General features: G+C 45.4%; 2 protein-coding genes and 1 non-coding gene across 3 annotated transcripts in view; all 3 read right to left on the reverse strand.

The window, feature by feature from the left end:
- The window catches only part of ATP6V0D1 (ATPase H+ transporting V0 subunit d1), a 42,312-nt gene extending 27,235 nt beyond the window's left edge, over positions 1 to 15,077 (reverse strand). Inside the window, exon 1 of the mRNA XM_017649261.3 lies at positions 14,835 to 15,077. Coding sequence (XP_017504750.1) covers positions 14,835 to 14,964 — 130 coding nt within the window. The 5' untranslated portion in view covers positions 14,965 to 15,077. The remainder of the gene's footprint in view (positions 1 to 14,834) is intronic.
- A 135-nt stretch (positions 15,078 to 15,212) lies between these two features.
- On the reverse strand, positions 15,213 to 17,520 carry AGRP (agouti related neuropeptide). Its single transcript, XM_017649157.3, has 4 exons — positions 16,726 to 17,520; positions 16,475 to 16,607; positions 16,232 to 16,317; positions 15,213 to 16,023 (listed from the first exon to the last, which is right to left on the reverse strand). The coding sequence occupies exons 2-4, from the start codon at positions 16,602 to 16,604 to the stop codon at positions 15,841 to 15,843; spliced, it is 399 nt and encodes a 132-aa protein (XP_017504646.1). The 5' UTR covers positions 16,605 to 16,607; positions 16,726 to 17,520; the 3' UTR covers positions 15,213 to 15,840.
- A 2,227-nt stretch (positions 17,521 to 19,747) lies between these two features.
- The window catches only part of LOC108390316 (uncharacterized), a 54,452-nt gene continuing 46,259 nt past the window's right edge, over positions 19,748 to 27,940 (reverse strand). Inside the window, exon 3 of the transcript XR_012126700.1 lies at positions 19,748 to 27,492. This is a non-coding gene — a transcript (uncharacterized protein). The remainder of the gene's footprint in view (positions 27,493 to 27,940) is intronic.

The raw sequence follows: 27,940 nt of genomic DNA on the forward strand, positions 1-27,940 counted from the left end.
GCTGCCACTCAGACAAGTTGGTATGTATGCTTCCAAACTTTTCCATGTGCATGTGGTATTCTACTAATGGGAATTTAGTATACACAATGCTTTGCAACTTCTCACCTAACAATTTTTTATATTTCGAAATCAGTCCTTATGGAACTTCATGCTTTTGAGTATTTTTTGTAGTATTCCACTGTAAGGATAGACTGTGGTTTATTTAATCCTGTCAATAGATATCCTGTTGGTTCTAACGGGTTGCTGTTACCGAAAGAGCTGGTATGTGACATCCTGCATTAATCTATATATAACATTTATATACATGGCATCCTGTGCTAATCTAGGGGACACAATCCTATAAGTGGGTCACACAGTATATCTACATGTAACGTTTTAACAAGATGGTGAAAACTTGTCCCCCAAAGGGTCCACACTGAGTCACTCTACCACCGACTTTACTTTTGGAATTAAAAAAATTATGTTAAAAATAAGACAAAAAACAAAAACCACCAAGCCAGTCATGCAGGAGGAGGCATGGCAGGGATCTTGAGGGGAAGCCCTGGCTGCTGCTCTCCCTGCACCACTTGCCAAATTAGGCTCCATGCCAGGTGTCCTCATCAGGCCATGCTTGTATCCACTTGGCCCGCCGTTAAGGCTGCTCTCCAGCCTCCTGGCAGGACTCATGGGCAGAACTAAGCTTCTAAGGGAGGCTTGTCCTGGCTGCAAGCCAACAGATGGCCAGGCGCAGGCGGAACTGCTGCCAGCCAGCATACTGATGACTTCCAGATTGGTGCTCCTTCCCTGAGCTCCAGGCCCACACAGCCACCTCCCTCAGATACCCTGAGTCAGCACCTCGGAGACAGAACACCTCTTCCTCTGGCACCCTATCTCAGAAGCAGCTCCCACCCGGTCATTTATGAAGGCAAAAGTCTGCCTTCTGGCCCCCTCTCATCTCATACCTAATGAAAACTGGCTCAAGCTTGTGCGCCCCATCCCCTGAGCTGGCTCTGGCCTGCTCCTTCATTTCCCCTCATGCTGCTCCTCTCTGGGCTCAGCCTTTTCTCTTACCCACAAAGCTGAGAGAGCTGCGTGTGTCTAGCCTGGACCCTCCGATCTTTTGAGCCCCAGACCAAGTTTCTAGCTGCATCACACCACCAACCTCCACCCCCGCCATGGTTCACCCCCTCTTCATCTACTGAAGGATCAAGTCCCAGCTGGCTCGTGGCAGCAAGACCTACCTCCTGCCTATCCCTAGCCCCCGCTCCCATGCTCGAGGCCACATCTCCTTGAGCAGCAGCAGCAAGCTGGAGAGGAACAATCCAGGAAGCTGCTGCCATGGTCACCACCAAAGATCCATGCCAGCTCATCCATCACTGGGCATCAGGGGTCTCTTTATGTAGCAATGCCACTACCAAGGGCAGTTGGGACGATACAGATCCCCAAACACCGAGAGAAAAACTTCAGGTGCGTGTGGGGCCTGGGCTCTCAAAGCACAGACTCAGCATGCTTGTTCCCTGTGTCCACAGGACAAACTCTCCCAGGTTGCCACCTTCTGCACACCCTTCTCCCAGTGCTCCCTGAGCTCCTCCTTGCTTGTAGTCAGTGGAATGTCAGGACTGTGTTATCTCTTTCTTTGGATTTCATCTGACTCTAAAGAATTTTGGATTGTCCTGCCCTAGCCATGGACATCTAATTTCACCAACTCAATACAGTCTCCTTTGATAAACAAAACAGAACATACAAAACATTTCCAGGAAAAACTATAAACAGAAACTGTTGGACAAGATATTTCCCACACATTAACCTTGATCTAACCTAAGACTCCCCACCCCAACCCTGGCTTTTTAAAAAATCATAATCTTCATCCCTCCTAAGCTAAGGTTCTTCCAAGACAACCATGAAGCAGCCCGACACACCTATCCACACTCAGCCCCCGCACATCCCTGACCTTGTTCCCCACTCTCCTCCCAGGTCCCGAAGCTCTGCTGACGCTGTATGCAGTTTCATGTCCCAGAGACAGCTAATGCCATTCCTTTTTCCCACTTCCTTGACATAGCTTTTTTTTTTTTTTTTTGCTAACAGCTTTACTGAGATGTAATCATATACCATACAATTTACCCATTTAAAGTGTACAATCTGGTGGTTTTTAGGATGTTCACAGAGTTGCGCGACCATCACCACAAGCAACTTTAGAACATTTTCATCATCCCCAAAAGAAACCCTGTACACCTTTAACTGTCACTCCCCACATGCTCCTACCCCCCCCAAAATATACCCTGTCCCTACTGTACACTTAATGCTGTTTTGATATACAGAAGTCTGCCCATTAGGCAGGTGTACTTGCCCCCAAGCAAGGTCTGTGTGGCATGTTTTCATTACCCACTCGAGGCCCAGCATGGTGCCTGCCCCCTAGGAGTGACAGGAGGGAATGACCACGGTGGGAGCAGCTGGCTCCTCTGACTGTTCCCTGGGTACCAGGCCCTGTGCCTATAATACCTCACAAACATCTTGGAGAGATGCTATTAGTATTCCCTATTGTATAGCTAAGGATAAATGACTTGCCCAAGGTCACAAAGCCAGTAAATGGCCAAGCTGGGATTAGTTCATCCGTGAACCCTGCTCTCTCCGTATGTCCTAACTGCCCACCCACTCCATTCACTGATGTCAGCTCCTAATCCCACTCTCCTCTGTTCCCATTAAAGTCATGACTAACACCTTTGAATAACACCGCCAAACGGAAGGCTGTCTGATTTTTTTCAATCTCTTAGCCACCTCTGACATTCATCCTCCTGTCCCCACTTTCCCGGTTCTCGTCCAGGCTCCTCACCTTTCAGGGGATGCCTCTGGCCTTTTTGGCAGGATCATCTCCCCTCCCATCTCCAACCTCACTTGCTTAACAGAAGCCCTTCCTGGGGCATGGTCTCATCTTGAGTCTCTACTCCTCTGACTCCATGCTCTGAGAAGCACACTTCTACTCAGATTCCTAAAGCTGTCTCCCAAGTTCAGCCCTCATACCTGATTACCAAAAATAGCCTCTATATTGCCACACAAACGGTTCACGGACTCCCTCCATCCCATCCTGTCACTCTGCTCCTTGCACATTCCACCAGCATTTCACTTTGCCATCTACATAGTTGCCTAGTCCAAAAATGAAGACATCAGCCTTTGATGCTCGGTTCTTGCCCAGCCCCCTTATCCTACCCTCAAGTCTGATCAATTCCTCTTCCTAAAATTCCCCCACAATGCCTGAAGAGAGGCTGTCATCATCTCTGGCCTGGATGATTTACATGCCGCCGCAAAGTATTCATCCCACCTCTGCTGTGGCCCCTCCTCCAATCCACTTTCCAAACTGCAAGGACTTTCTCAATTGAATTCTGACAGTTTCACCTTCCTCCTGCCTGCACTCAGGATAATGCACTTCCTATGGCTTTTGCAATCCCTCAGAGCTGACTTCTACCTAACTTTCAGCTGCACCCCTAGCCATACCACATGAAGTGCTGAATGACTTGTCACTCCAGAAGACACCATCTATGTTTGCATCGGCAGTTTCATATGACTGGTGATTGGCCAAGCCTGACCTGGAGTCTCCCTTTCCTCTTCCCCTATGAAACTGCCTCTTGTGAAATAATGTTGAAATGCAGAAGGAAGCATTGTAATGAACAGAAGAAAAGCAACTTCGGACATGGAAGGATAGTGTTTCAGAAGACAGTGTATCATACATGTGAGCTCTTCAGCCATGGTCCCTGAGTGTCTAATTCACTGGCTCTCCTCCTCCTGAATGTTATTTGTATTTCTTTACAACAGGAAGGAGATGTCCTGACTGACCCAGGTGTTAGGCAGAACCTCCATTCTGTATTAGGGAACTGGCATCTGGTACCCATTAGCTGAGTTGTGGCTGCATAATACAGCAAGCCATATGCTTTTTGGTATTTTCCCAAATTTCTGAGTAAGAAGAGAGCTATTCACAGAAACTCCTAGAAACAATGACCTACCCAGTAGTAAGAAGAAGCTCCTGGACTCAGATTATGGTCTCTAAATATTACTTTCCAATGAAAAGAATCAGGTCTAAGAGAACTGATAACTCTAGGTCTGGGTCAGGAAATGTACAAGATGAGAACATGTTATCTCAGAAGTAGAAGCTCTCAAAGGCTACAGGGCTGTGTCAAAAAGCAGCCTACTGAATAAGTTTTCACTGGCCAAGGGACAATCTGAGCATCAGTAAAGTTAAGACTGAAACACAAAAAATATATTAAAATCCATACATGTGTTATGATACTAAACAAACAAAACAAAAGAACCTCATTAGTCATCTTTGGAGGATGCCAGAGAACCAACTCCTTATTTTGAAAGCTGGTAAATATAGGAGAGAACAAAGTATTTATCCTGCCTCTCCCATATGGACTGTATTTCAGGGTAACCAAGTAGTTTACCAGTGGAAGTTCCAGGTACAGAGGTATTCAAACCAGCAATTGCAGAAGAAAACAGAGAATTAGAATATCACCATTTTTCTGGGAATGTAAATTAGTTCAACCATTGTGGAAAGCAGTATGGAGGTTCCTCAAAAAACTAAAAATAGAAATACCATTTGACCCAGGAATTCGGCTCCTAGGAGTTTACCCTAAGAATGCAGCAGCCCAGTTTGAAAAAAGACATATGCACCCCTATGTTTATCGCAGCACTGTTTACAATAGCCAAGAAATGGAAGCAACCTCATTGTCCATCAGTAGATGAATGGATAAAGAAGATGTACATATACACAATGGAATATTATTCAGCCATAAGAAGAAAACAAATCCTACCATTTGCAACAACATGGATGGAGCTAGAGGGTATTATGCTCAGTGAAATAAGCCAGGCGGAGAAAGACAAGTATCAAATGATTTCACTCATCTGTGGAGTATAAGAACAAAGAAAAAACTGAAGGAGCAAAACAGCAGCAGACTCACAGAACCCAAGAATGGACTAACAATTACCAAAGGGAAAGGGACTGGGGAGGGTGGGTGGGAAGGGAGGGATGGGTGGGGGGGAAGAAAGGAGGCATTATGATTAGCATGTATAGTGTGGGGGGGGCACGGGGAGGGCTGTACAACACAGAGAAGACAAGTAGTGGTTCTACAGCATCTTACTACGCTGATGGACAGTGACTGTAATGGGGTATGTGGGGGGGACTTGGTGATGGGGGGAGTCTAGTAAACATAATGTTCCTCATGTAACTGTAGATTAATGATATCAAAATTTAAAAAAAAATTTTTTTAATAATAATTCAGGAGTTGGGGGATAAGTGGAGCTATTATTGAAACAAGATCAAAAACTGTTGTAACAAGAAGTGATAATTGTAGTTAGATGATTATTATTTATGGGTTCATTATACTATTCCTTCTAATATGCCTATGTTTGATGATATCCATAATAGGTAGTTTTAAAGAGAAATGAGGAAGGGGGCTGGTCTAGAAGGCAGAGCTGGGTCTCCCATCCAGTCAGTCAGCCAAATTAATAGCAATGATGTTAGGCTCATCCCAGGGACAAAGCTGAGAATTCAGACCCACAACTATGGTAGTGCCTGAAATACCTACCTGGCTTGCTTGGAAGGCCCAGGGAATGGCACACAGTAGGTCTTCAGGAATTGTTTCCTGAGTCACCAAACAACATTTGAACATTGAAGTAGCACTACACGTGCTCCTAATGGTCTGAAATACATGCAAGAACTCCAAATTCAGCAGGCCTCTGTGGAAGGTGATGCTTCATGCCATCACCATCTCTGTCCCCAAATCAGTGCTAAGGATCCAGGGGCTTCCTCCCCGGGGCTCAGACTGATTTTTTTTTTAAACCAAGGGTCTGGGTTCCCAGAAGACTCTCATTCCCCACACCCTGCTACCCAAAGGTCCTGTAGGTCCCTTTAACTGGCCCAAAATTTCTGCCTTCATATGCTGGTCTCTACCTGAAATGCTCTTCCCCCAGGTCTCTGCATGGCTGGCTCCTTGCAGTTCACATCTCAGCCTGACTATCCTTTCCTCGTCAGGGCCTTAACCAGCCATGTTCTCTCAACAAAGTTCCCCCATGATCTTGGTCACCTCTCCAGCTGTCCCTTTCACAGGCATCACCCTTAATGTGCAATTATGTATTTAGTTTACTTTAAAATAACAATAACAGCAGCTAACATACTGACTCAGCATTTACCATGTGTCAAGTTCATGCTAAGTGCTTTATATGTATTACGTTTAACCTTCATAACCACCCCATGAGATCAGTGCTGTTATTACTACCATTGTACAGATGAAGAAGCTCAGGAGAGAGGTTACATGGCCACCGAGCCACGAAGCGGTAAGCCCACGTCTGTAACTGCTATGCTACAGTGATGTCTTAATGTCTTCCTCTGCCTCCACCGACCTCCAACTCCAGATCATGAGGGTCAACAGAACATTATTCAACAAAGTGTCTCTGCCCCTATCACAATGCCTGGCATAAAATAGGTGTTCCATAAGTATATGTTAAAGGAATGAAAACATTCTAAGTAACACTGTATGATCTCTCTTTGTGTATCTCTGACCCACTTCCTCTTCCCCACAAGTCCCTAGCACAGCACCCAACTCCCAGAAGGCATTCAAGACATCTAGAAACACTCAGAGCTGAAAAGAGTTTCTGTGACTACCTAGCTATGTTCCTTCACCTCAGCACAGCAGTAAGACCTGTCCAGATTCCTTCTCCTACCTCTGAGTAGAGACAAGCAAGAGAGACAATGGGGGACACACAAGCTTCAGTGGTCCTAAGAGACTGAGTTCTTGCAGAAGAGGCCAGTAGCAGATGCCCTGCTGGAGCGGAATCCGAAGAGGAAGGCTGGGGTGTAATGGAAGCTACATACTTGCTCTACTTTGCAGAACAAATATCCTCCGGCCAATGCCCTCTGCAACTGTCCAACATCTGAAACATGTTCTTTGGAAACCTCATCACCTCAGGACACACATACAGATCTCTCTAGGGACCACAGGCTTCCTTGGTCTCCCCTACCCATCCTCTTTCCCCTTCCCCTGGAGATGGGGAGGCAAAAACATCTAGTGACAAAGGCCTGTAGGCTGGCTTCTAGTGTCACCTTCAGAAGCAGAGAAGGTCTTTCTGTAGAGGACAATGGGGTTTCTGGCTGCTCCTTCCTGCTTCTGGTTATCTCCTGCCCCTGAGAGTCTGACATACAGGGTCCCAAGAATCCCAAACTCTACGAGGAGAAACTTCTGGGAAAAGAGCACAATGACAGGAGCTGCAAATGGGTGTAAGCGACCACATTCTAGCCTAGCATGACAACGAAGAGGTTCTAAGATGCAGTGCTACTAAGTCTGGGCTTTGAAGGGTGGGAATCACTGGGCTTCACAGAGATGAGAAAGAAGCAGAGGGAATGGCAGATGTAAATAATACAGAAAACAAGAGGTAACATTTACCTAGTGCTCACTCTGTGCTGGGGCTGGGCTCAGTGTTGTACACATAGTAGCTTGTTGACATCTCACAACCTTACGAGCTAGGTGCTGTTGTTAATATACCAGATGAAGGACTCAAGGCCCAGATGTAAATAACTTGCCTAAAGTAATCCAGTAATTGGATGGGTTGGGGTTCAAACTCAGATTTGTCTAACTCCCAAGTCCACCACACTGTGTGCACCAAGAGCTGGGGAGATGGCTTGTGTGAGGGAAAGGAGGATGTGTGAAAGGGTAAGGGAAGCCCTCAGTGTCAAGCCAGAGATCTGCATGGTTATCCACAAGGCAGGCCAAGTGCTGAGTGGCTGTGCAGGAAGAATGGCCTAACATGTTTATGGAGGATGCTCGAGGGGCTACTGGGAAAATGTGCCCCCAGAAGCTCTATAGGAGGAGAGAGGGAGGGCAGGCAGCAGCAGGAGTGAGGAAAGCCCACAAAAGAAACAAGTTAACCAAATGCCAGTTGGTAATTAGCAGTGTCTGCTTTCAGATTTAAGTGAAGAAAGGTCTTCCTCCAGTCCCAATCAGTCCACAAAACTCACATTAATTGCCAACTGTGTGCCAGGCCCTACAAGGCAGCCTTCCTTTGTTCCTCCTCCTTTCCCCAGTGTAGACAATCAGGTTGCTGGCAAGCTTCTTCAAACCAGCACCCTAAGGTGCTCTCCTGTCCTTCCCCACCTCCACTCTCATAATAGACATGAACAGCTTTTTTTGTATATTTATGTTAAAACTTAGAGTCCACAGTTAATATATTTTAACTTCATTAAGCTTTAAAATGTAAAGGTATTTATTCACATTACTGGTCAAGTTTGCAAGATCAACAATAACTAATATTTTTTAAAATTGAGTCCACTTTTAACCTCAATATGTTTTGGATGAGAAAATTTTCACCAGAGTGTTAATCATCTGGCTGTTTTCCCCCTCCAGCTACCAACCATGAGGCTAACAGTACCTCTGCTCAAAGGTTTCTCTAGGAGGTCAGGAATGGAACTCACATCCCAGCCAGTGTGCTTCACTACCACCTGGGGGAGGGGGAGGTGAAGACAGGAATCAGGGACATCTTTAATTAAGTAAATTTGATGCAGCTGTCAACATCACACTTAACAGTGAGAAGCTGGAAGCTTTTCCTTTAAGATCGGGAACAAGAAAAGGATGCCCACTCTCCCCACTTTTATTCAACATAGTTCTGGAGGTCCTAGCCAGGGCAATCAGACAACACAAAGAAATAAAAGGCATCGAGATTGGTAAGGAAGAAGTTAAAGTGTCATTGTTTGCAGAAGGCATGATATTGTACAAAAAAAACCCTAAAGAATCCACCCCAAAACTACTAGATCTAATAACTGAATTCAGCAAAGTTGCAGAATACAAAATTAATACACAGAAATCTGTTGCATTCCTATATACTAATGATGAACTAGCAGAAACAGAAATCAGGAAAACAATTCCATTTTCACAACTGCATCAAAAAGAATAGAATAGAACAAAAAGGAACCCTACAGTATGGGAGAATATATTTGAAAATGACAGATCCGATAAAGGCTTGACGTCCAGAATATATAAAGAGCTCACACGCCTCAACAAACAAAAAACAAATAACCCAATTAAAAAATGGGCAGAGGAACTGAACAGACAGTTCTCTAAAAAAGAAATACAGATGGCCAACAGACACATGAAAAGATGCTCCACATCGCTAATTATCAGAGAAATGCAAATTAAAACTACAATGAGGTATCACCTCACACCAGTAAGGATAGCTGCCATCCAAAAGACAAACAACAACAAATGTTGGCGAGGCTGTGGAGAAAGGGGAACCCTCCTACACTGCTGGTGGGAATGTAAATTAGTTCAACCATTGTGGAAAGCAGTATGGAGGTTCATCAAAATGCTCAAAACAGACCTACCATTTGACCCAGGAATTCCACTCCTAGGAATTTACCCTAAGAACGCAGCAATCAAGTTTGAGAAAGACAGATGCACCCCTATGTTTATCGCAGCACTATTTACAATAGCCAAGAATTGGAAGCAACCTAAATGTCCATCGGTAGATGAATGGATAAAGAAGATGTGGTACATATACACAATGGAATACTACTCAGCCATAAGAAGTGGAAAAATCCAACCATTTGCAGCAACATGGATGGAGCTGGAGAGTATTATGCTCAGTGAAATAAGCCAAGCAGAGAAAGAGAAATACCAAATGATTTCACTCATCTGAGGAGTATAGGAACAAAGGAAAAACTGAAGGAACAAAACAGCAGCAGAATTACAGAACCCAAAAATGGACTAACAGGTACCAAAGGGAAAGGAACTGGGGAGGATGGGTGGGCAAGGAGGGATAAGGTGGGGGGAAGAAGAAGGGGGTATTAAGATTAGCATGCATGGGGGGAGGGAGAAAGGGGAGGGTGGGCTGCACAACACAGAGAGGACAAGTAGTGACTCTACAACATTTTGCTAAGCTGATGGACAGTAACCATAATGTGGTTGTTAGGGGGGACCTGATATAGGGGAGAGCATAGTAAACATAGTATTCTTCATGTAAGTGTAGATTAAAAATTAAAAAAAAAAAAAAAAACGAAAGAAAGAAAGAAAGAAAAGGGGGATTACTCCTTGATAGGATAAAACTATTGGTAAATCAAAGATCAACGCATGCTTTAAATATCCTTAATGTTGATCACTTAAAGGGTGTCAGATGATCAGCTATGGAGGTACTCTTTTCTGATAATATTCCTTTCTCTTAATAAAAAAAAAAAAAAAAAGCAGTTACTGTGTGCTGACCTCCAATGAGTTCTGCACAGTGGTATAGAGGGCATGTCAAAGTGTGGGCAAAGGGTCTGTTTGTTTCTATGCAGAAGATCAAGGCCTAGCTTGGATACCCAGAAAATGAACTAAGATACGATATGAGGAGGAGCTTCCGGCATCAGCACTCTCTGGAGGACTTGTGCCGGGGGATGATCATCAAAAAGCCTCCACAGGGATCCGGATGATGCTGCGGTTGTGGCTGCATCCAGCCCACCATCTCCTGGACTTGCCATAGGAATGAAGAGGGAGATGTCTAGGCTGGCATGTGCATACAGTGAGACAACGAATTTGACCGGATCTGTACTGTTGGAACTCAACCAGGAGTTGGGAGGGGTGCAAGTTGTAGCACTCCAAAATCTCATGACTATAGACTATCTACGGTTAAAAGAACATATAGGATGTGAACAGATCCCAGAAATGGGCTGCTTTAATTTGTCTGATTGTTCAAGTACAGTTGGACAATATCCATCATATCATAGATAAATTTTCACAAATGCCTAGGGTGCCTAAATGGTTTTCTTGGCTTCACTGGAGATGGATGGTAATTATAGATTTGCTTTGTTTATGTCACTGTATTCCTATTATGTTAATATGTGTGTGCAAATTAGTTAGTAGTTTAAAACCTATACATACTTAAGGTACTCTACAAGAAGATATGTCAAAGAAATAATCAATCCTCCCATGTTTCCTTCCATATGCTACATCTATAGCTTTTCTTCTTCCTTCCTAATTACAACCCTTAAATAGAATTCGTGCCTCATATCGAAAATTACCAAGTATCATAATTCCTCCAGGCGGTAAAGATACCTCGAGACAAGTGCTGGGCATAGAAGCCACAGGGCATAAATCTGCAAAGTAGTAAAAAGCTAACCTTTTCAAACAATATGGCTTCTCTCTCACTTACCAACTTTACATTTCCCTGTATGGCCCCGGAAGATGACTGGTTAGCCAGAGACGGGTAAGATTCCTCAAGGGAGGAACAACCTAAGACAGGCACAGTCGCAGGGGGGCCATCAGGTGAGAATTTGGGGATCAACAGAGGTGAGGCTCAGAACCTCACCCCCCCTGTTTTGAGAGAAATCTTCTGCATCCGTGGATGTCTTGCTGCCCTTGTCTAGCCTGGATTAATACTTAGTCCATAGGCACACACCTGATCATCTGATCATCTACATTTGCCCTCTTTTCTTACAGCACTAAACTATGTTTTCTACCTTTATCTTGCATCTACCTACCACTTCAGCATTTTATTAAAAATAAAAAAAATAATAATAATAGAGGGAGAAATGTGGGATCAACATATAAATCAAGTACAAAAATCAAATGAATATTCATATTTGACCTGATTGTTTATAGGTCATAATGCGTGATCAAAACCGAAAGTTTCTGTGATGAATGCCCTTGTACTGTTCACCATGTAAGAACTTATTCACTATGTAAGAATTCGTTCACCATGTAAGAACTTGTTCGTTATGCTTCAGAAGATTGGAGACTGACGAGAATTTGGCTTGAGATGGATTAATGATTGTAGATTGAGCATTGACCCCCCTATACTGAATTTTATTGTTGTTAACAACCATTTGATCAATAAATATGAGAGATGCCCTCTCAAAAAAAAAATAAATAAATAATAGAATACCTAGGAATAAACCTAACCAAGAAGGTAAAAGACCTATACCTTGAAAACTACAAGACACTCATGAGAGAAATTAAAGAAGACACCAATAAATGGAAATACATCCTGTGCTCGTGGATAGGAAGAATTAATATTGTCAAAATGGCTGTCCTGCCTAAAGCAATCTACAGGTTCAATGCAATCCCTATCAAAATACCAATGGTATTCTTCAACAAACTAGAGCAAATAGTCCTAAAATTCATAGGGAACCACAAAAGACCCCGAATAGCCAACGCAATCCTGAGAAGAAAGAAAAAAGCTAGATGATTCCGCTCCCCCAACTTTAAGCTCTACTACAAAGTCACGGTAATCAAGACAATTTGGTACTAGCACAAGAACAGATCAATGGAACAGAATAGAGAGTCCAGATATAAGCCCAAGCATATATGGTCAATTAATATATGATAAAGGAGCCTTGGATATACAATGGGGAAATGACAGTCTCTTCAACAACTGGTGTTGGCAAAACTGGACAGCTACATGCAAGAGAATGAAATTGGATTACTGTCTAACCCCATACACAAAAGGAAACTCAAAATGGATCAAAGACCTGAATATAAGTCATGAAATCATAAAACTCTTAGAAGACAACATAGGCAAAAATCTCTTGAATATAAACATGAGTAACTCTTTTCTGAACACATCCTCTTGGGCAAGGGAAACAAAAGCAAAAATGAATAAATGGAACTACATCAAACTAAAAAGTTTCTGTACAGCAAAAGGACACCATCAACAGAATAAAAAGGCATCCCACAGTATGAGAGAATATATTCATAAACGATATATCTGACAAGGGGTTAACATCCAAATATATAAAGAACTCACACACCTCAACACCCAAAAAGCAAATGACCCGATTAAAAAATGGGTGGAGGATATGAACAGACACTTCTCCAAAGAAGAAATTCAGATGGTGAACAGGAACGTGAAAAGATGTTCCATATCGCTAATTATCAGGGAAATGCAAATTAAAACCACAATAAGATATCATCTCACACCACTTAGGATGGCCAACATCCAAAAGACAAGAAACAACAAATGCTGGCGAGGATGCAGAGAAAGGGGAACCCTCCTACACTGCTGGTGGGAATGTAAATTAGTTCAACCATTGTGGAAAGCAATATGGAGGTTTCTCAAAAAACTAAAAATAGAAATACCATTTGACCCAGAAATTCCACTCCTAGGAATTTACCTAAAGGAAACAAGATCTCAGATTCAAAGAGGCATATGCACCCCTATCTTTATCGCAGCACTATTTACAATAGCCAAGATATGGAAGCAACCTAAGTGTCTATCGGTAGATGAATAAATATAGAAGATATGGTACATATACACAATAGAATATTATTCAGCCGTAAGAAAACAAATCCTACCACTTGCAACAACACAGATGGAGCTACAGGGTATTATGCTCAGTGAAATAAGCCAGTTGGAGAAAGAAAGACAAGTACCAAAAGATTTCCCTCATTTGTGGAGTATAACAATGAAGCAAAACTGAAGAAACATAACAGCAGCAGACTCAGACTCCAAGAAGGGACTAGCAGTTACCAAAGGGGAGGGGTGGGGGAGGGAAATGGGGATCTAGGGGTATTATGATTGGTACACATGGGGTTTGTTGGGGGGGGGTCATGGAGAAGACACTGTAGCACAGAGAAGACAAGTAGTGACTCTGTGGCATCTTACTACACTGATGGACAGTGACTTCAATGGGGTATAGTGGGACTTGATAATATGGGTGAATGTAGTAACCACAATGTTTTTCATGAAAAACCTTTATAAGGGTGTATATCATAAGGGTGATACCTTAATTTAAAAAATTGATGCAGCTGTATGATTTCACTTATTTGTAGAATATAAAAACAAAGCAAAACAGAAGGAACAAAACAGCAGTAGACTCATAGATACTGAAAAGTGACTAGTGGTTACCAAGAGGGAGGTGCTGGGCCAGGTGCAGGGGATAAAGGGGCACAGTAATTCTCTATCACAATATAAATTGGTCACCAGGACAGTAGCGCAGCATGGAGAATATAGTCAATGATTCTATAACATCTTTCTAAATTAATAGATACTAAATACAATAGGGGGGGTGAGGATTTAATAATATGGTAACTGTTGAACCCTGTTGTACATGTGAAACCAACATAAGATTGTATATGAATGATTATTCAATTTAAAAAATTTTGATGCAGCTGTCCTGAGGGAGTCAATCCCACTTTGGCTATGTGTGCTGAGAACAAGGAAAAGCTCAGCTTCGCACCATTCTTGTTATAAGAAATCCTGTCCCGAAAGGGTTCTCGCTGAGGGAGTGGGACTTACTGACTAAATACGTGAGTACGAACTTGCAGACGTTCAGGGCTACCCCTTGCTCTCCCAAACAGCTCAACCAGTTGTTTGGCGATGGGATATAACTCTCACTAAGCTGGGCCAGCCATTCCCCGAGGAAGGTTTCCATTGTCTTCGCCAGCCATCGCGAAGACAAAATGATCCCAAATGCCATGGTGTATTTGTTAGGGAGAAACTGAGGGACTTTTCTGCCGGCTTGCCAAAGTGTTGCCACGGGACAGCTCCCGGCTACGTCAAGACAAAGAGGCTTGTATGAGCACATCGGGCACTGATCAACCACTCCCAAGAGACCCTCTCTTCCAAACTGCACAACAGGCCTAAGGGGAAAAGGGGCGACCCCAGCAGAGGTGGACCACTGCGGTTCTTAAAGCCTTGTTGGCTTCTGGGCCTGCGCGGAGCTGCAAACGGGGGTAGGTTTCCTTCCTGCCCGCCCGCCATCAGCCCCCGATTTCCAAGAGAGGCCTCTCAGACCTTTCGGGAACCCCCGGCTCCAGCTTCCCCGCCCAGCCTCGGAACCCTCAGGCTTAGGCCGATTTCCTGGCCGGCCTTTCGAGGCCCAGAAACCGGGCCCCGTTGCTCACCCTCGAGCGTCTCGCACTGCACCAGATTGAGGTAGTCCGCCTGACTGAGCACCCCGGCCTTTAGGCCGCGCACCAGTCCCTCCAAATAACCATTGTCCACGTTGAAATAAAGCTCCGGGAAGAACGACATGGCTGCGGCGGGACCGAAGAACCCCGATGGGTCGGCACGCAGCACCTCTCTTAAGATCAGATGACGCGGCGCCCACAACGGGCTGTCAAGCACGTCGGATGATGCGCAAGCGCTTCACGTGACTACAATGGGGCGGGACTCTGAGCGGCGCCCGGCTTCCGGGAGGTTTCGTGTGGAAGCGTTGCGCAGGTGCGGACTGGAGAGCTGTCCTTAGCGCCTGCGCGCTTTAGGGGAGGAGTGCCCCCTGCGTTCTGGCTTTGAGTGGTGTGGAGTGTCCGAGACTGGCCGCGAGGTGGCGCCCGTGGCCGCGGGTATTCTATTGAACCCTCCCTCAAGCTCTCCCAGCTCTGGTGCACCTGGCCTGAGGGGGCCGGCAGAGTAAAGATGAAAGTGGGCGGTGCTTTTTATGCTTGTAAATAGTTCAGACTGTTGAGTCAGCCTTCCTTCTAAGGGAAACTAAGGATCTGTAAAGGGCGGGCTTTGCTGGGGGTCACCCATCGAGTTATCAGCAAGCAGGCCCTGGAGTCTAATGCTTGTTTGTAGCCGGGAGTTAGAGCCCCTGTGTGCAGCGCTGCTACCCAGCATTTACTGCACGGGGTTCTGGAGGGATTCTGGAGGGCTGGAGCGCCGCCCTTCTCTGCTTCTGCCTGCGGCACCTGGCGCCCTAAGAGCTCACGGGATAAGTGACTCAGATGGGTTAATTAGCCCAGGCTCTGGGGTACGGGGTGTGTGTGGTTTCTCGGTTTGGCGGCACACCCACCCCTGCTTTGACCTCTCGCTTCCCACGGCCACATTCGAAATAACGCCACAGCCTCGTGGTTGGTCCCATCCTTTATTCACGCTCCCTTGTCCCATCCCCGACCCGACGTCTGCCAGCTAGGTACGGCTGCAGGGGTTCATGGCAGTACCCAGCTTGCGGCAGTAGCAGAAGGCGTTGAAAAAACGGCAGTAGCACGTGGCACATGGGTCGCAGCATGGTACCTGGTGTCCCAGACAGGACTCTTGCAGCCGCACACAGCGACGCGGGGAGCGTGCCTCGCGTCCTTCAGGGTCTAGCACCTGCAGGCATGGGGGAACAGGAACGAAGGCATGTGCATACAAAAGCACCTCGAGGGATCTCATCTGCCTCAATCCAGGCAAAATGGCAGTGGAGCATCTGTCAGCAGCGTCACTCCAGGTGAGGGGGCTCAGTGGGTAGAAAGAGGGGAATGATGACTGATGCCCCCTCCCAAGGTGTGTGGCCTCACCCCTTTCCCTGAGCAATTACCTCTGCCAAGGCCTCAGCCTCCTGCAGCTGAGCTGTCTCCGCCTGTTTTGTAGTTGTCCTCTTTAGTGGGGGTAGCAGGCCCAGGCCTGGAACAGATAATGTGAGAGCAGAACCCACCATGCACAAAACACCCACCTCCCAGGCCTGGAGTAGGGAAGGGGTAAGAAGGTCTCAGACAAGGCAAGATAGTTTTGACCAAAGGATGTCCAAACCCCACCTAGCCCCACCACTGCCCACACTGACCTGGGAGGTCTGGGAACAGGGCCTGGTCAGGCCTTCTGATGCCCTCCAGGGGAGCCAAGCCCATCTGGGCCCCCTGCACAGCAGGTGGTGCCAGCAGCAGGGCACAGCTCAGCAGCACTGCGGTCAGCATGGCCTGGCTCAGCAGGAAGACCCACCACTTAGTCCTTCCTTATCCTCAATGTACCCCCCAGGTGCCCTACCCCAGAAAGAGGCCCCCAGAGAATAGGAGTTTCTGCCCCCTGAGGACTTACCTCTACTTGCTGGGTCCTGGCTGGGAGAGTTCCTAGCCACCCCCTGCCCTTGTCTTATATGGCAGGGTCTAATGAAGGGGCCACACGTGACAGCTCCCTGCAGCCAGGGAATGAAGGGCCCTCCCTGGAGGGTGGGGGCACAGCTCAGGCCTCTGTCCCTAGAACCCAGGCTTTTTGGTGCTCTACAAGAGGGCTGCCCATCTCCACTTTTAGGAGAGGTTGCTAGAAGCCAAACAAAGTTTGGGAACAATGTAGGGTACCCAGGGCCCCCAAATTTCTGCAGGAAAGGGACCTGGGGTGGGGGGTGGGCAGGCTGGAGCCATTAGCAATAACAAGGCAGGCGGCCCTGAAATCTTAATTTAATTTGTGGCCCTGGATATGCTCACTCAGACCCTATGTGACGTGTTGTTTCCTCTGCTTCCAGGAACTCTGGTCAAGGGTATTGAAGGGTGTGACAGGCCAGTGGCCAGAGTGGGGGTGGGGGTGGGGTGCAGACCTAGGCCCTGGGGAAAAGCCATCCAGCCAAAACCCAGGCCCTATGCCTCCATCCCTGGTCCTGCCCCCCACCAACATACCCCGGTCCTATCCCTCCAGACTTCTGCAAGACCACCACCCCTGCTCCTGCCCCCAAACCCTTTTCCGCCTGGAGTTCCTGGAAGCCAAGGGGACAGAACGGACTGTTCCCTGGGCAAGCGAGCAGATTCAAAGTAAAAAGCTTTCATGCTGCCTCCCTCATTAGTGCTAATGGCTGCTCCCTTCCGCTTTGTGTCATCAGGCCTGTTCCCGCACCTGCTCTTATCAGCACGAGGCCAGGGTGAAGACTGCCCTTTGTGAAGATGATAGGACACACAGGGTCCCACATGCTGTAGCCTTCTGTCACTGCTCTAGAGCCCTGTTTACATGCCCACTGGGGAAAGGGATGCAGGCTGAATGTGCTTCAAGGCCTCAAACTGAGTGTACAAACTGAGCTGGCCCAAGGCTGCAGAAGGACAATGAAGAGAATGCTGGGGTTTGTGGCCCAGGTTCACACAGGCTGTTCTGACCAGGATGAAACCTGAGGAAGTCTTCACAGCAGTGGGTCAAAACCACAGGTTGCGATCTGGCAACCTTTGGCCTGGGGTCAGCACCAACATTTGGTCTTGAAGGTTCAGATTGCATGGGGCGGGGGCAGTTGGCAGAGGGTGGGGCTGTGGCAGCTTCTTGCTCCGACGGGCACTGATGTCTGTTCTTGGATCAGGCTGGCCTTGAGCTCTCCTGTGGCTGGCTCTGGGTAACAGCCCTAGGAATTCAGAGGGTCACATCCTACTACCCAGAGGGAGGAGGCAGGAGAGGAGGGAAAGACTCTCTGAGGAGGTGGTCCCTTAATAATCCAGTGAAGTGCCAGTCCCTGTCTCCCCTGAGAATGGTAACCTTGTTACAAAGCAGACCTGGTGTCAAGGCCTCCCTGGCAACTGACTTTGATCTTTTTTCCCAGTCATTATACCTGGGCCCAGTGGCCTGCTGCAGGGCTTTCTCTTCTCAGGTTGGTGTACGCTCTTAGATTGGTGTACAGTGAAGTTATCAGGCCAGCTGGAACTCAGGAAAGGATATATACCAAATATACCTGAGGCACTTTCCCCAAATCCTGTGCCCAGACCCATCCTTGAAAAGTCTGGCTGCAGATATGTTGGTGGGCAGCAGGGACTGCATTTGGTTTTTGGAGAGGTGCCTTGAGTGAGTTGAGGTGTGGGTTCTGGGCACTTGGCTGGGCCTTTTCAGCACCCAGGCTAAGGACAGCTCTTCATTTTCTGGTGGGGTCCACCTCCCACCCACTCAGTGTCTTTGCTCAACTACAGAACAGTGGCTGTCTTCACCTGGGTGTGGGCGCACAGTGCATCAGCTTCATAGGCAGTGATGGGCAAGGGCTGAAGCACTCACAGGGGCAGCCCAGGTCCCTGGTCAGGTCCAATGGGGGATGCAGTCAAGAAAACCAAACATGAAAACACAGTGGGATGATGAGAGAAACATAAACATTACATACTTGTGACATTAAGGAATAGCTTAATTTTTTTAGCTGCAGTGATGCTATTGTGATTACAATCCCATTTTTTTTAAAGCACCTTCTGTCTTTTAGAGAAGTATAATGAAATGTTTTCTGATAAAATGATAGGAAGTCTGTGATCTGCTTCAAAATAATCCATGGTAGGAGGGATAGCAAGAGGTGATATAGATGAAACAAAATTGTTTGTGAATTGGTAATTGTTGAAACTGGGTGATGGGTACATGGGCTTCATTATCCTGTTACAGCTACCATTGTATGTGTTTGGAAATTTCCATAATAAAAATTAAAAGCAAAAGAATTTTTAAAAATTCACTGGGCTAAATGCTTTGATAGAAGAATGTCCAGGACCACATGGGACCAGGATGGGCATTAACCTCAGCTGACAGAAGGGGCAGGAGGTTGGCTTGGGAAGGTGTCTTGGGAGAGGAGGCCTTTACTCAGTCATGAAGCTTGGTTGGGAGTCAGGGAGAAGCCAGGCAAGGAACAATGTAAGTTCCCTGAACCCATAACGAGCAGGTGGTTTGCAAAACTGGCTAGTTATACAGCTTAACACTGGCACGGGCTATGCCCCAAGGCTGGTTCCTGCCTGAAAAAGTAGACTCCTTTTCCTTCACCTGGGGTTGGGAAATCAGCTACCCCCTGAGTTGATTCAGTCAGTGAGTTGGCCAACAAACATCTGTAGCCACGTTGACATTGTACAACTGATAGGAGTGTGCGCAGGCTTAGACCATAACCGCAGGAACCCGAGCTCTCATGCCATCCATAAATCTAAGTGGAGTCCAGAGGAGGAAATCAACATTTGTTTATATCCTTTCCCACCCCACCCCACTCTCCTCCCTTCCAGCGCCGTGTCACCCAGCCCTCCCACCACCACCACTGAATCGACCCAAAACATGGCCTATGGGGTTTCTGTCAGAGTTCTCTCCGTGTATCTACATCTGTATCTGTATTTGTATCTGCAGTGAATTTCCATTGGTTTAATAAGATTTTATTAGTTTTTGCAAATAACCAGTCTTTGGCTCGATTTATCAAATTTTGATACAATTAAGTTTCTGCTTTTCTACTTTCTATTTTCATTGGGTTTGCAGTCCTTACATTTATTTTCTTTCCTGATGAACACATCTTGGGCGGCACTTTGGGAGCCCTTTACATCTGCTAATGAGGACAAACCCTGTGTGGGTAGTTTTGATGGTCAGGAATTGGCCTGATGTTCCCAAGACAATGCTTGTTGGCAAAAGGACCTTCAGAAATGTGTGGCATGTTCTGGGTGGAGAATTTGTGAGACCTGAGAGGATGCAGAGCCTACTTGGTGAGTCTGGGGACCTGAACATAGGGACCCTGACTTCAGGGAGGGGAAAGGTGAGAGTGTGGTTGCTATGTGCCAGAGACCAAGTGTGAGGACAAGGAGGTGTGAACCCAGAACCCTATCCATCCTGTTCTTTTTCTTCCGGCAAGGTAGTCCTCACATGAAGGACGCTTTTCCTGCTTTATCCCACAGGGGGCAGCAGAGCACCCACTGGCTCTCCCAATCCAGCATTTTTTTTTAAATTGAAATTTAGTTGACATATAATACTACATTAGTTTCAGGTGTACAACATAGTGATTCCACAATTAAATACATTAGGAAATGCTCACCATGACAGGTGTAGTTACCATCTGTCACCATATAAGGTTATTACAAAATTATTGACTATATTCCTTATGCTGTACTTTTCATCCCCATGATTACTTACTTCATAATTAGAAGTTTGTACTTCTTTATCCCCTTCACCTGTTTTGCCCATTCCCCTATACCCTGTCCCCTATGGCAACCACCAGTTTGTTCTCTCTATAGAGACTCACATATAAGTAAAATCATATGGTAGTTGTCTTTCTCTGACTTAATTTCACTTAGCGTAATACCCTCTAGTCCACTCATGTTGTCACAGAGGGCAAGATTTCATTCTTTTTCGTGGCTGAGTACTATACCATTGCATATATGCACCACATCTTCTTTATCTATTCATCTATCAGTGAACACGTAGGTGGCTTCCATATCTTGGCTATTGTAAACCATGCTTCAGTGACATAGGGGTGCATATATCTTTTCAAAGTAGTGTTTTTGTTTTCTGCAGGTAAATACTTAAAATCGGAATTATTGGTCCATATGGTGTTTCTATTTTTAATTTTTTGAGGAAACTCCATACTATTTTCTATAGTGGCTGCACCATTTTACATTTCCACCAACAGTGTAGGAGGGTTTCCTTTTCTCCACATCCTTGCCAACACTTGTTATTTATTGTCTTTTGATAATAGCCATTCTGACTGGTGTGAGGCAATATCTCATTGTGGTTTTGATTTGTTCATTTCCCTGATGATTAGAGATGTTGCACATTTTTTTCACATGCCTGTTAGTCACTGTACATCTTCTTGGGAAAATGTCTATTCAGGTCCTTTGCCCATTTTTTAATGGGATCATTTGGTCTTTTGATGTTGAGTTGTATGGATTCTTTATGTATCTTGGTTATTAACCCATTATTGGATATATGATTTGCAAAAATATTCTCCCATTCAAAGGGTTGCCTTTTTGTTTTGTTGATGGTTTCCTTCACTGTGCAGAAGCTTTTTAGTTTGATGTAGTCCCAGTTGGTTATTTCTGCTTCTTCTCCCTTGCCTGGTGAGACATATCCAGAAAAAAATTGCTATTGCCGATATCTAAAAGTTTTTTACTGCTTATGTTTTCTCTTAGGAGTTTTATGGTTGTAGGTCTTACATTTTTGTCTTTAATCCATTTTGAGTTTATTTTTGTGTGTGGTGTAAGACAGGGTCCAATTTCATTCTTTTGCACATAGCTGTCCAGTTTTCCCCCGTCCAGCTTTGTTTTGAAAACCAGATCCCCACCGGCGCACTGTCCGTGCCCCTGTGACTCATCTGTAGGACTTCCAAAAGGCAGAGGCTCCCTGGAGAAGTGTAGTCTTCTTAGTCATTCCAGGAGGTGAGCAAGACAGATGCGGGTTATTTCAGGCTGGTGTCTTCAGCCATCAACTGGAGGGGCTCCCACTGTCATCAGGAGCTCCTCGGTGGGAGTCATGTTTGTGGCATGACTGTGAGCACTTGCCACTCTCCCATTCATTCAAGAGCTGTTCATTGAGTGCATGCTACATGACCCACAGATAGGCATCTTGGGCTTACCTGTTTTGTCTTGGTTTTTCATTTTTTTAAAATTGGAGTACCGTTGATATACAATCTTATATTGGTTTCAAGTATACAACACAGCAATTCAACAGTTACCCACATTATTAAATCCTCACCCCCACTAGTGCAGTTGGTATAGGAAGATGTTATAAGGTTTGCCTGTTACCAGTGAAAGTGTAGGCTGGAGTTGAGCCAGGGAGTGCCAGGTGACATGCAAGGACACCTGGTATAAGGACCCTTTCCCAGATGATAAGGGGGCTCAGGCTCAGAGATACCCCTTCCCCTTAGGCCTTGCTCTAACTGCCAGTCCTCCTTCCCATGGCAGGCCTCCCCTTCAGTGCTAGAAGCAGGCCCTTTATTGGGGTCCCCAGAACAGCTGAGCTGTGGCTGGAGTGCTCAGAAAAATGTCACAAGGCCCAGGGATGACAGACAAATAGGCACAGCCAATCCAATTCATAGGATGTGGTTGCAGTCTGGACACCTGGACCCCTCCAGTGCAGCAGAGGCCATCCTAATCTCCAACCACAGCCCCTTCTGAAGACGTCCACAACCCACAATGTCCAAATCTCCAGAGGCCTGGAGAGGTAGCTAGTCCTTCCTCCTGCCTTCCAGGTCCCACTTTTCTGTGGGAAATCTTCTGTTTCTGGGAGAATTGTAGCACCCTACCTTCTGCCTCAGGGTGAGTCTCCACCTTCAACATGTCCAAAATGGGACACCAGTGCCCATATGCACAGGAAACCCACACAAGGTGGTGAGGAGCTGGTTTTGTTGAGTATAACAACATTTCTGGGGAGTATATTTTGAGTCCCAGCAACCCTCCACAAGGCAGGGCACTGCTGGGCTGGGGAGAGTGCACATATGTCCCCTGCATTGTACCAGATTCCTCCAAATGGAAGGAGCCACCTGACTCCCTGAGGATGTTCAGTGGCTCCACTAAAGCCCCAGGATCGAAGGTGTTTTCACAGCAGGAACCACTGGACTGCCTGGAAATGATTCTTAACCTAGGAATTGCTCTTTCTGCTAAAGGTGCAGGAGCTCTCCAGTCTGCCCATCCTTGCCACTTAGACTCTATGAAGACAAGAACAGAGGCCACGGGAACTCTGCGCATGGGCCTGGAGATGCCCAGGTCACTGGTCATATGGGTGAGTCAGTGCCTGGCTTGACAGGTTCAGGGTGAGCCCAGGGTCAGCTGGAGACAGTAGAGAGGAACCCAGCTCAAGAAACCCTGCAGCAGCTGCCAGCGCTCTCCGGTCTCCCTCCTTTCTGCCATTACCCCTTCCCATCCTCTGCCTCCAGCTGCAAAGAAGGCCTAGGAGGGAGGGGTGGGAGCTGGGAGGATGCTGAGTCCTGTTGGGTAGTGGTCATCTGCTGGCATTGGACAGAAAAGATAACCATCCTGCTTAGAGCCCTGGGTACAGGTCTCCCCCAAGCACCAGGCCCCTGCCCAGCTCACCAAGCCCCTCTGCCAGCAGCCCCACTGGCCACTTCCCAATTTTGCCCCTATAGGTTCTGCATAAACTGTCTCCAAGAAGCCCTGCATAGGGGTCCTTCTCCCCAGTTCTGGCCACAGCCAGACTTTGTGTCAGCATCGGGCATAGAAGCCAGTTTTCCTCCCCACCTCTTCCCTTTACCTGCTCTATGTTTATCCAGTGCCTCACAGCAAGACCCCATCCAGTATATTGAATGCTCCTCAAAACACTGAATTAAACATTATCACATTATCATCACCATTTCATAGATCAGGAAACTGAGGCTCAGAGATTAAGTGACTTAGTTTTGATCCCTCAGCGGGATCAGGCTGGCCTGCTTTCTTTTCTTCCTCACATGGCCCGGAGCATGTTTTAGAGCTGGAGAAAGATGGTGTGTGTTGGGGGGTGGGGAGGTGGAGGCAGGACGAGGTGCAGGCATACCACCCTAGGGTGCCTCCTCACACACCTGGGGAAACTGACCACCCACCCCCAGAGCTCCCAAGGGGTGCACAAACAAAAGCAAGCAGCCGCTCCGCCCACCCTCAGCTCGGTCCCCATGAGGCTGTGGGTTCAGTTGGCTGCCTCGGCTGTGCTCAGTGTCCTTATGTCTTGGACACATTTCTAAATAATCCATGACTAACAAGAGAAACTAGAAAATGTTTCAAACAGAATGATAATGAAACACAATATGCTAAAACACAGCTTAAAAATGCACATATTTAAGTGCATGTATTAGAAAAAAAAGAATGGTTGAAATGAATTATGTAAGCTTCTTGAAGTGGGGGAAAGGTACTTTCAATAAATGGTGTTGGAGCAAGTGACTGTTTTAGCTCCACCTTGCAGCCTTCATGAAAATTAACTTGAGATGGATCATAAACATAATTGTTTAGGTAAAACAATGAAGTTTGTACAAGAAACAAAGAATATCTTCATAACCTTGGAGTAGGCAAAGATATCTTAAACAAGACACAAAGTACTAACCATCAAAGGTTGATAAATTTGACTTCATTAAAATTAAGAACTTCTGATCATTAATTAAAGATAATTAGGAAAGTGAAAAGATAAGCCACAAACTGGGAAAAGAAAATTGCAACACATATACTCAAAAAAGGACTAATGCTGAATATATAAAGATTCCATAATCAGGAAACAAAAGCAAAAATGAACAAGTGGAACTAATCAAACTAAAAAGCTTCTGTACAGCAAAGGATAGCATCATTAGAACAAAAAGACTTCCTACAGTATGGGAGAATATATTCATAAATGACATATCTGATAAGGGGTTGACATCCAAATTATATAAAGAGCTCACACACCTCAACAAACAAAAAGCAAATAAGCCAATTAAAAAATTGGCAGAGGAGCTAAACAGACACTTCTCCAAAGAAGAAATTCAGATGGCCAACAGGTACATGAAAAGATGTTCCACATCGCTAATCATCAGAGAAATGCAAATTAAAACCACAATGAGATATCACCTCACACCAGTTAGGATGGCCAACAACCAAAAGACAAACAACAACAAATGTTGGCGAGGATCTGGAGAAAGGGGAACCCTCCTACACTGCTGGTGGGAATGTAAACTAGTTCAACCATTGTGGAAAGCAATATGTAGGTTCCTCAAGAAACTAAAAATAGAAATACCATTTGACCCAGTAATTCCACTCCTAGGAATTTACCTTAAGAATGCAGCAGCCCAGTTTGAAAAAGACATATCCACCCCTCTGTTTATCGCAGCACTATTTAATTTACAATAGCCAAGAAATGGAGGCAACCTAAGTGTCCACCAGTAGATGAATGGATAAAGAAAATGTGGTGCATATATACAATGGAATATTATTCAGCCATAAGAAGAAAACAAATCCTACCATTTGCAACAATATGAATGGAGCTAGAGGGTATTATGCTCAGTGATATAAGCCAGGCAGAGAAAGACAAGTACCAAATGATTCATTCATCTGTGGAGTCTAAGAACAAAGCAACAACTGAAGGAACAAAACAGCAGCAGACTCATAGAACCCAAGAATGGACAGTTACCAAAGGGAAAGGGACTGGGGAGGATGGGTGGGAAGGGAAGGATAAGGGGGAAAATGGGGCATTACAAGTAGCACACATAATGTAGCGGGGGTGGGGGGGACACAGGAAAGGCAGTATATACAGAGAAGACAAGTAAGGACTCTATAGCATCTTACTACACTGATGGACAGTGACTGTAATGGGGTATTTAGGGGGGACTTGATAACAGGGGGTGTCTAGTAACCATAATGTTGTTCAAGTAATTATGTATTAACTATATCAAAAATAATAATAATAATAATAATACACTCATAATCCTAATAATCCTCTACTGAGACAATTAAGATCAATATGTTAACATTCATCTTATCATAGATTATATAACATATAATGTTTTGAATCTTGTTTCTGATAAAATGGCCTCATGAACATTTTCTCATGTCATTAGATTCCATAATCATTAAGGGAACAGGACTGAACAGGCCCTTCACAAAAGAAGATTTCCAAGTGGCTGATAAGCATGTGGAAAGGTGCTCAATATCACTAAAGGAATCCAATTCATAGAGAAATGTGAATTAAAACCACAATGAGATACTATTGTACACTGACCAGATTGTCTAAAATTAAAAAGATTAACAATACAAAGTGTTGGTGAGGGTCTGAAGTAAATAGATCTGATAAGAGGTGTAAGATAAATTCTAGCCGAAATAAGCAGGCAAAGAGAGGCAACAAAGGGCCAGGTAATTTATTTAAATACCCCCGGGTGAGGTTCTGTGGCCTTCTCGTCACAGGCCAGAGAAGTCACCCCCGGTTGGGGAGGTGGGGGGCTTATAAGGGATTAGGAGGGAGAGGAGTGGGCAAGCTATCTTAGGGGGTGTGGAGAGGTATGATTGGCTAAAGGTAACATAATAGACAACTAGAAACTTTTTTTCCTTCCAAGAGGGAGGAGGCTGACATCTGGGTCTTAGTTGGCACATCAGGATGGAATTCAGGGAGAGCTGTCCCCTTTCCATACATGGCACAGACTTTGGGGTCTGGTCTGTTCTCCCCCTATGGCATTTCTCTGTTCTGTTTGCATGTCCTTCTTTTTCCTTTCTCCAGCCTAACAAGAGGTAAATTGGGAAACTAGTACTTCCTATATAACTACTACACCTGATCATCAAGCCAGCAAGTTCACTTTTTGGTATAAACCCAAGAGAAATGACCGTGAAGTCTACTATAGTGCATGTCTCGAATGTCCTCAGCAACTTTATTCATAACAGGGAAGAGCTAGAAACAATTTGAATACCCATCAACAGGACAATTGGACAAACCATAACATGTTCGTACAACTGGAAACTGCGCAGCAATAAAGAATGAACTGCTGTACACAACCATGTGGATGCATCTCACAGACATAATGTTGAATGAAAGATACCAGCCACAAAAGAAGAAATACAGTATGATTCCATTTATGTGATGTTCTAAACCAGGAGAAACTAGGTTGAGTGGTGACAGAACTCTGAGTAGTGATTGGCTCTGGGGGCATCAGTGACGGAGAGAGGAGATGAAGTCATCTGCAGCCCTGGACGTGTTTATAACTTGATCAGGGTGGTGGTTACATGGGTTTCCTTTTCACGTGAGTTTCTTCCCTGACTTTGGACTTTACATGTTTTTTATTCATATTTGATCCTTTTTTGCTCATCTCTTCAAAGCAACACTCTTGTGTCATTTGAGAAGAGTTCTTCAGACCATAGACCGAAAAGCACCCTGTGAGGTGGTGCAGCAGGTGCCTGGAGAAAAAGGGGTACCTACTTTCTGGGTCAGTGGCATTGAAAGCGGTTGTGTCCCCAGCTTGCTGTCCTTACATATGCTGTCTCGTCTCTTGTGACCCTTGTTTTCTCTCTGCCCCTGGGGGGTGTCTGCAAGCTGTTGACTTCTGGGATTTGCAGATTGCACAGTGTGGTTTTACTTCCTTTTTGTTTGTAGGTTATTTCTCCAGGGGAGAAGGCAACAATTTCCTAAAATCCATAGCATGTGAGGAAAAGCAGTATGTTTTAGGTGGTGGTTGTTTTTTCTAGTTGCAAACTGAAAATAGTGAAAAGGAAAAAGAAAAAAAAGAAACAGATCGTACCAGGGAGATGACATCAGTTGTAATGAACAGAAAGCTTGAATCAAGCTGTCCTAAATTATAAAAACAATTTATTGTCTCATATGATTGAAAACTCCAGAAGTAGGGCTGGTTGCAGATGGGGTTGGATAAAGTGCCTCCTGATTTTATAAGGCTTGGTGTGGCAGACACAGCTGGTTGACTTCCTAATACCCATTCCCCATTCCTCCAAAAACAAGCCCAGTTTTGTTTGGGTCAGTGCCTGATTAAACAGACTAACTTCCTCAGATTCTTTAAGTGTCCCTGAGATACACGGTGACCCTTGAGATTACGCTGAGAGCTTCTGGGAAAGTTTTGCTTCCCTGCAAGAGGTGCCTCCCTCTTCTGCTTCTTTTCCTTTTGACATCTGGTCAAAATATGAATATA

The sequence above is a fragment of the Manis javanica genome, chromosome 17 (assembly GCF_040802235.1).
Source record: "Manis javanica isolate MJ-LG chromosome 17, MJ_LKY, whole genome shotgun sequence".
NCBI lineage: Eukaryota > Metazoa > Chordata > Mammalia > Pholidota > Manidae > Manis > Manis javanica.

What these genes read in the sequence shown, in the direction of transcription:
- AGRP (XM_017649157.3), bottom strand. Translation starts at nt 16,604, where the DNA reads ATGCTGACCGCAGTGCTGCTGAGCTGTGCCCTGCTGCTGGCACCACCT. An exon ending in CCTGTTCCCAGACCTCCCAG is followed by an intron (nt 16,318 to 16,474) that starts GTCAGTGTGGGC and finishes TATCTGTTCCAG; the next exon opens with GCCTGGGCCTGCTACCCCCA. An exon ending in AGGCTGAGGCCTTGGCAGAG is followed by an intron (nt 16,024 to 16,231) that starts GTAATTGCTCAG and finishes CCATGCCTGCAG; the next exon opens with GTGCTAGACCCTGAAGGACG.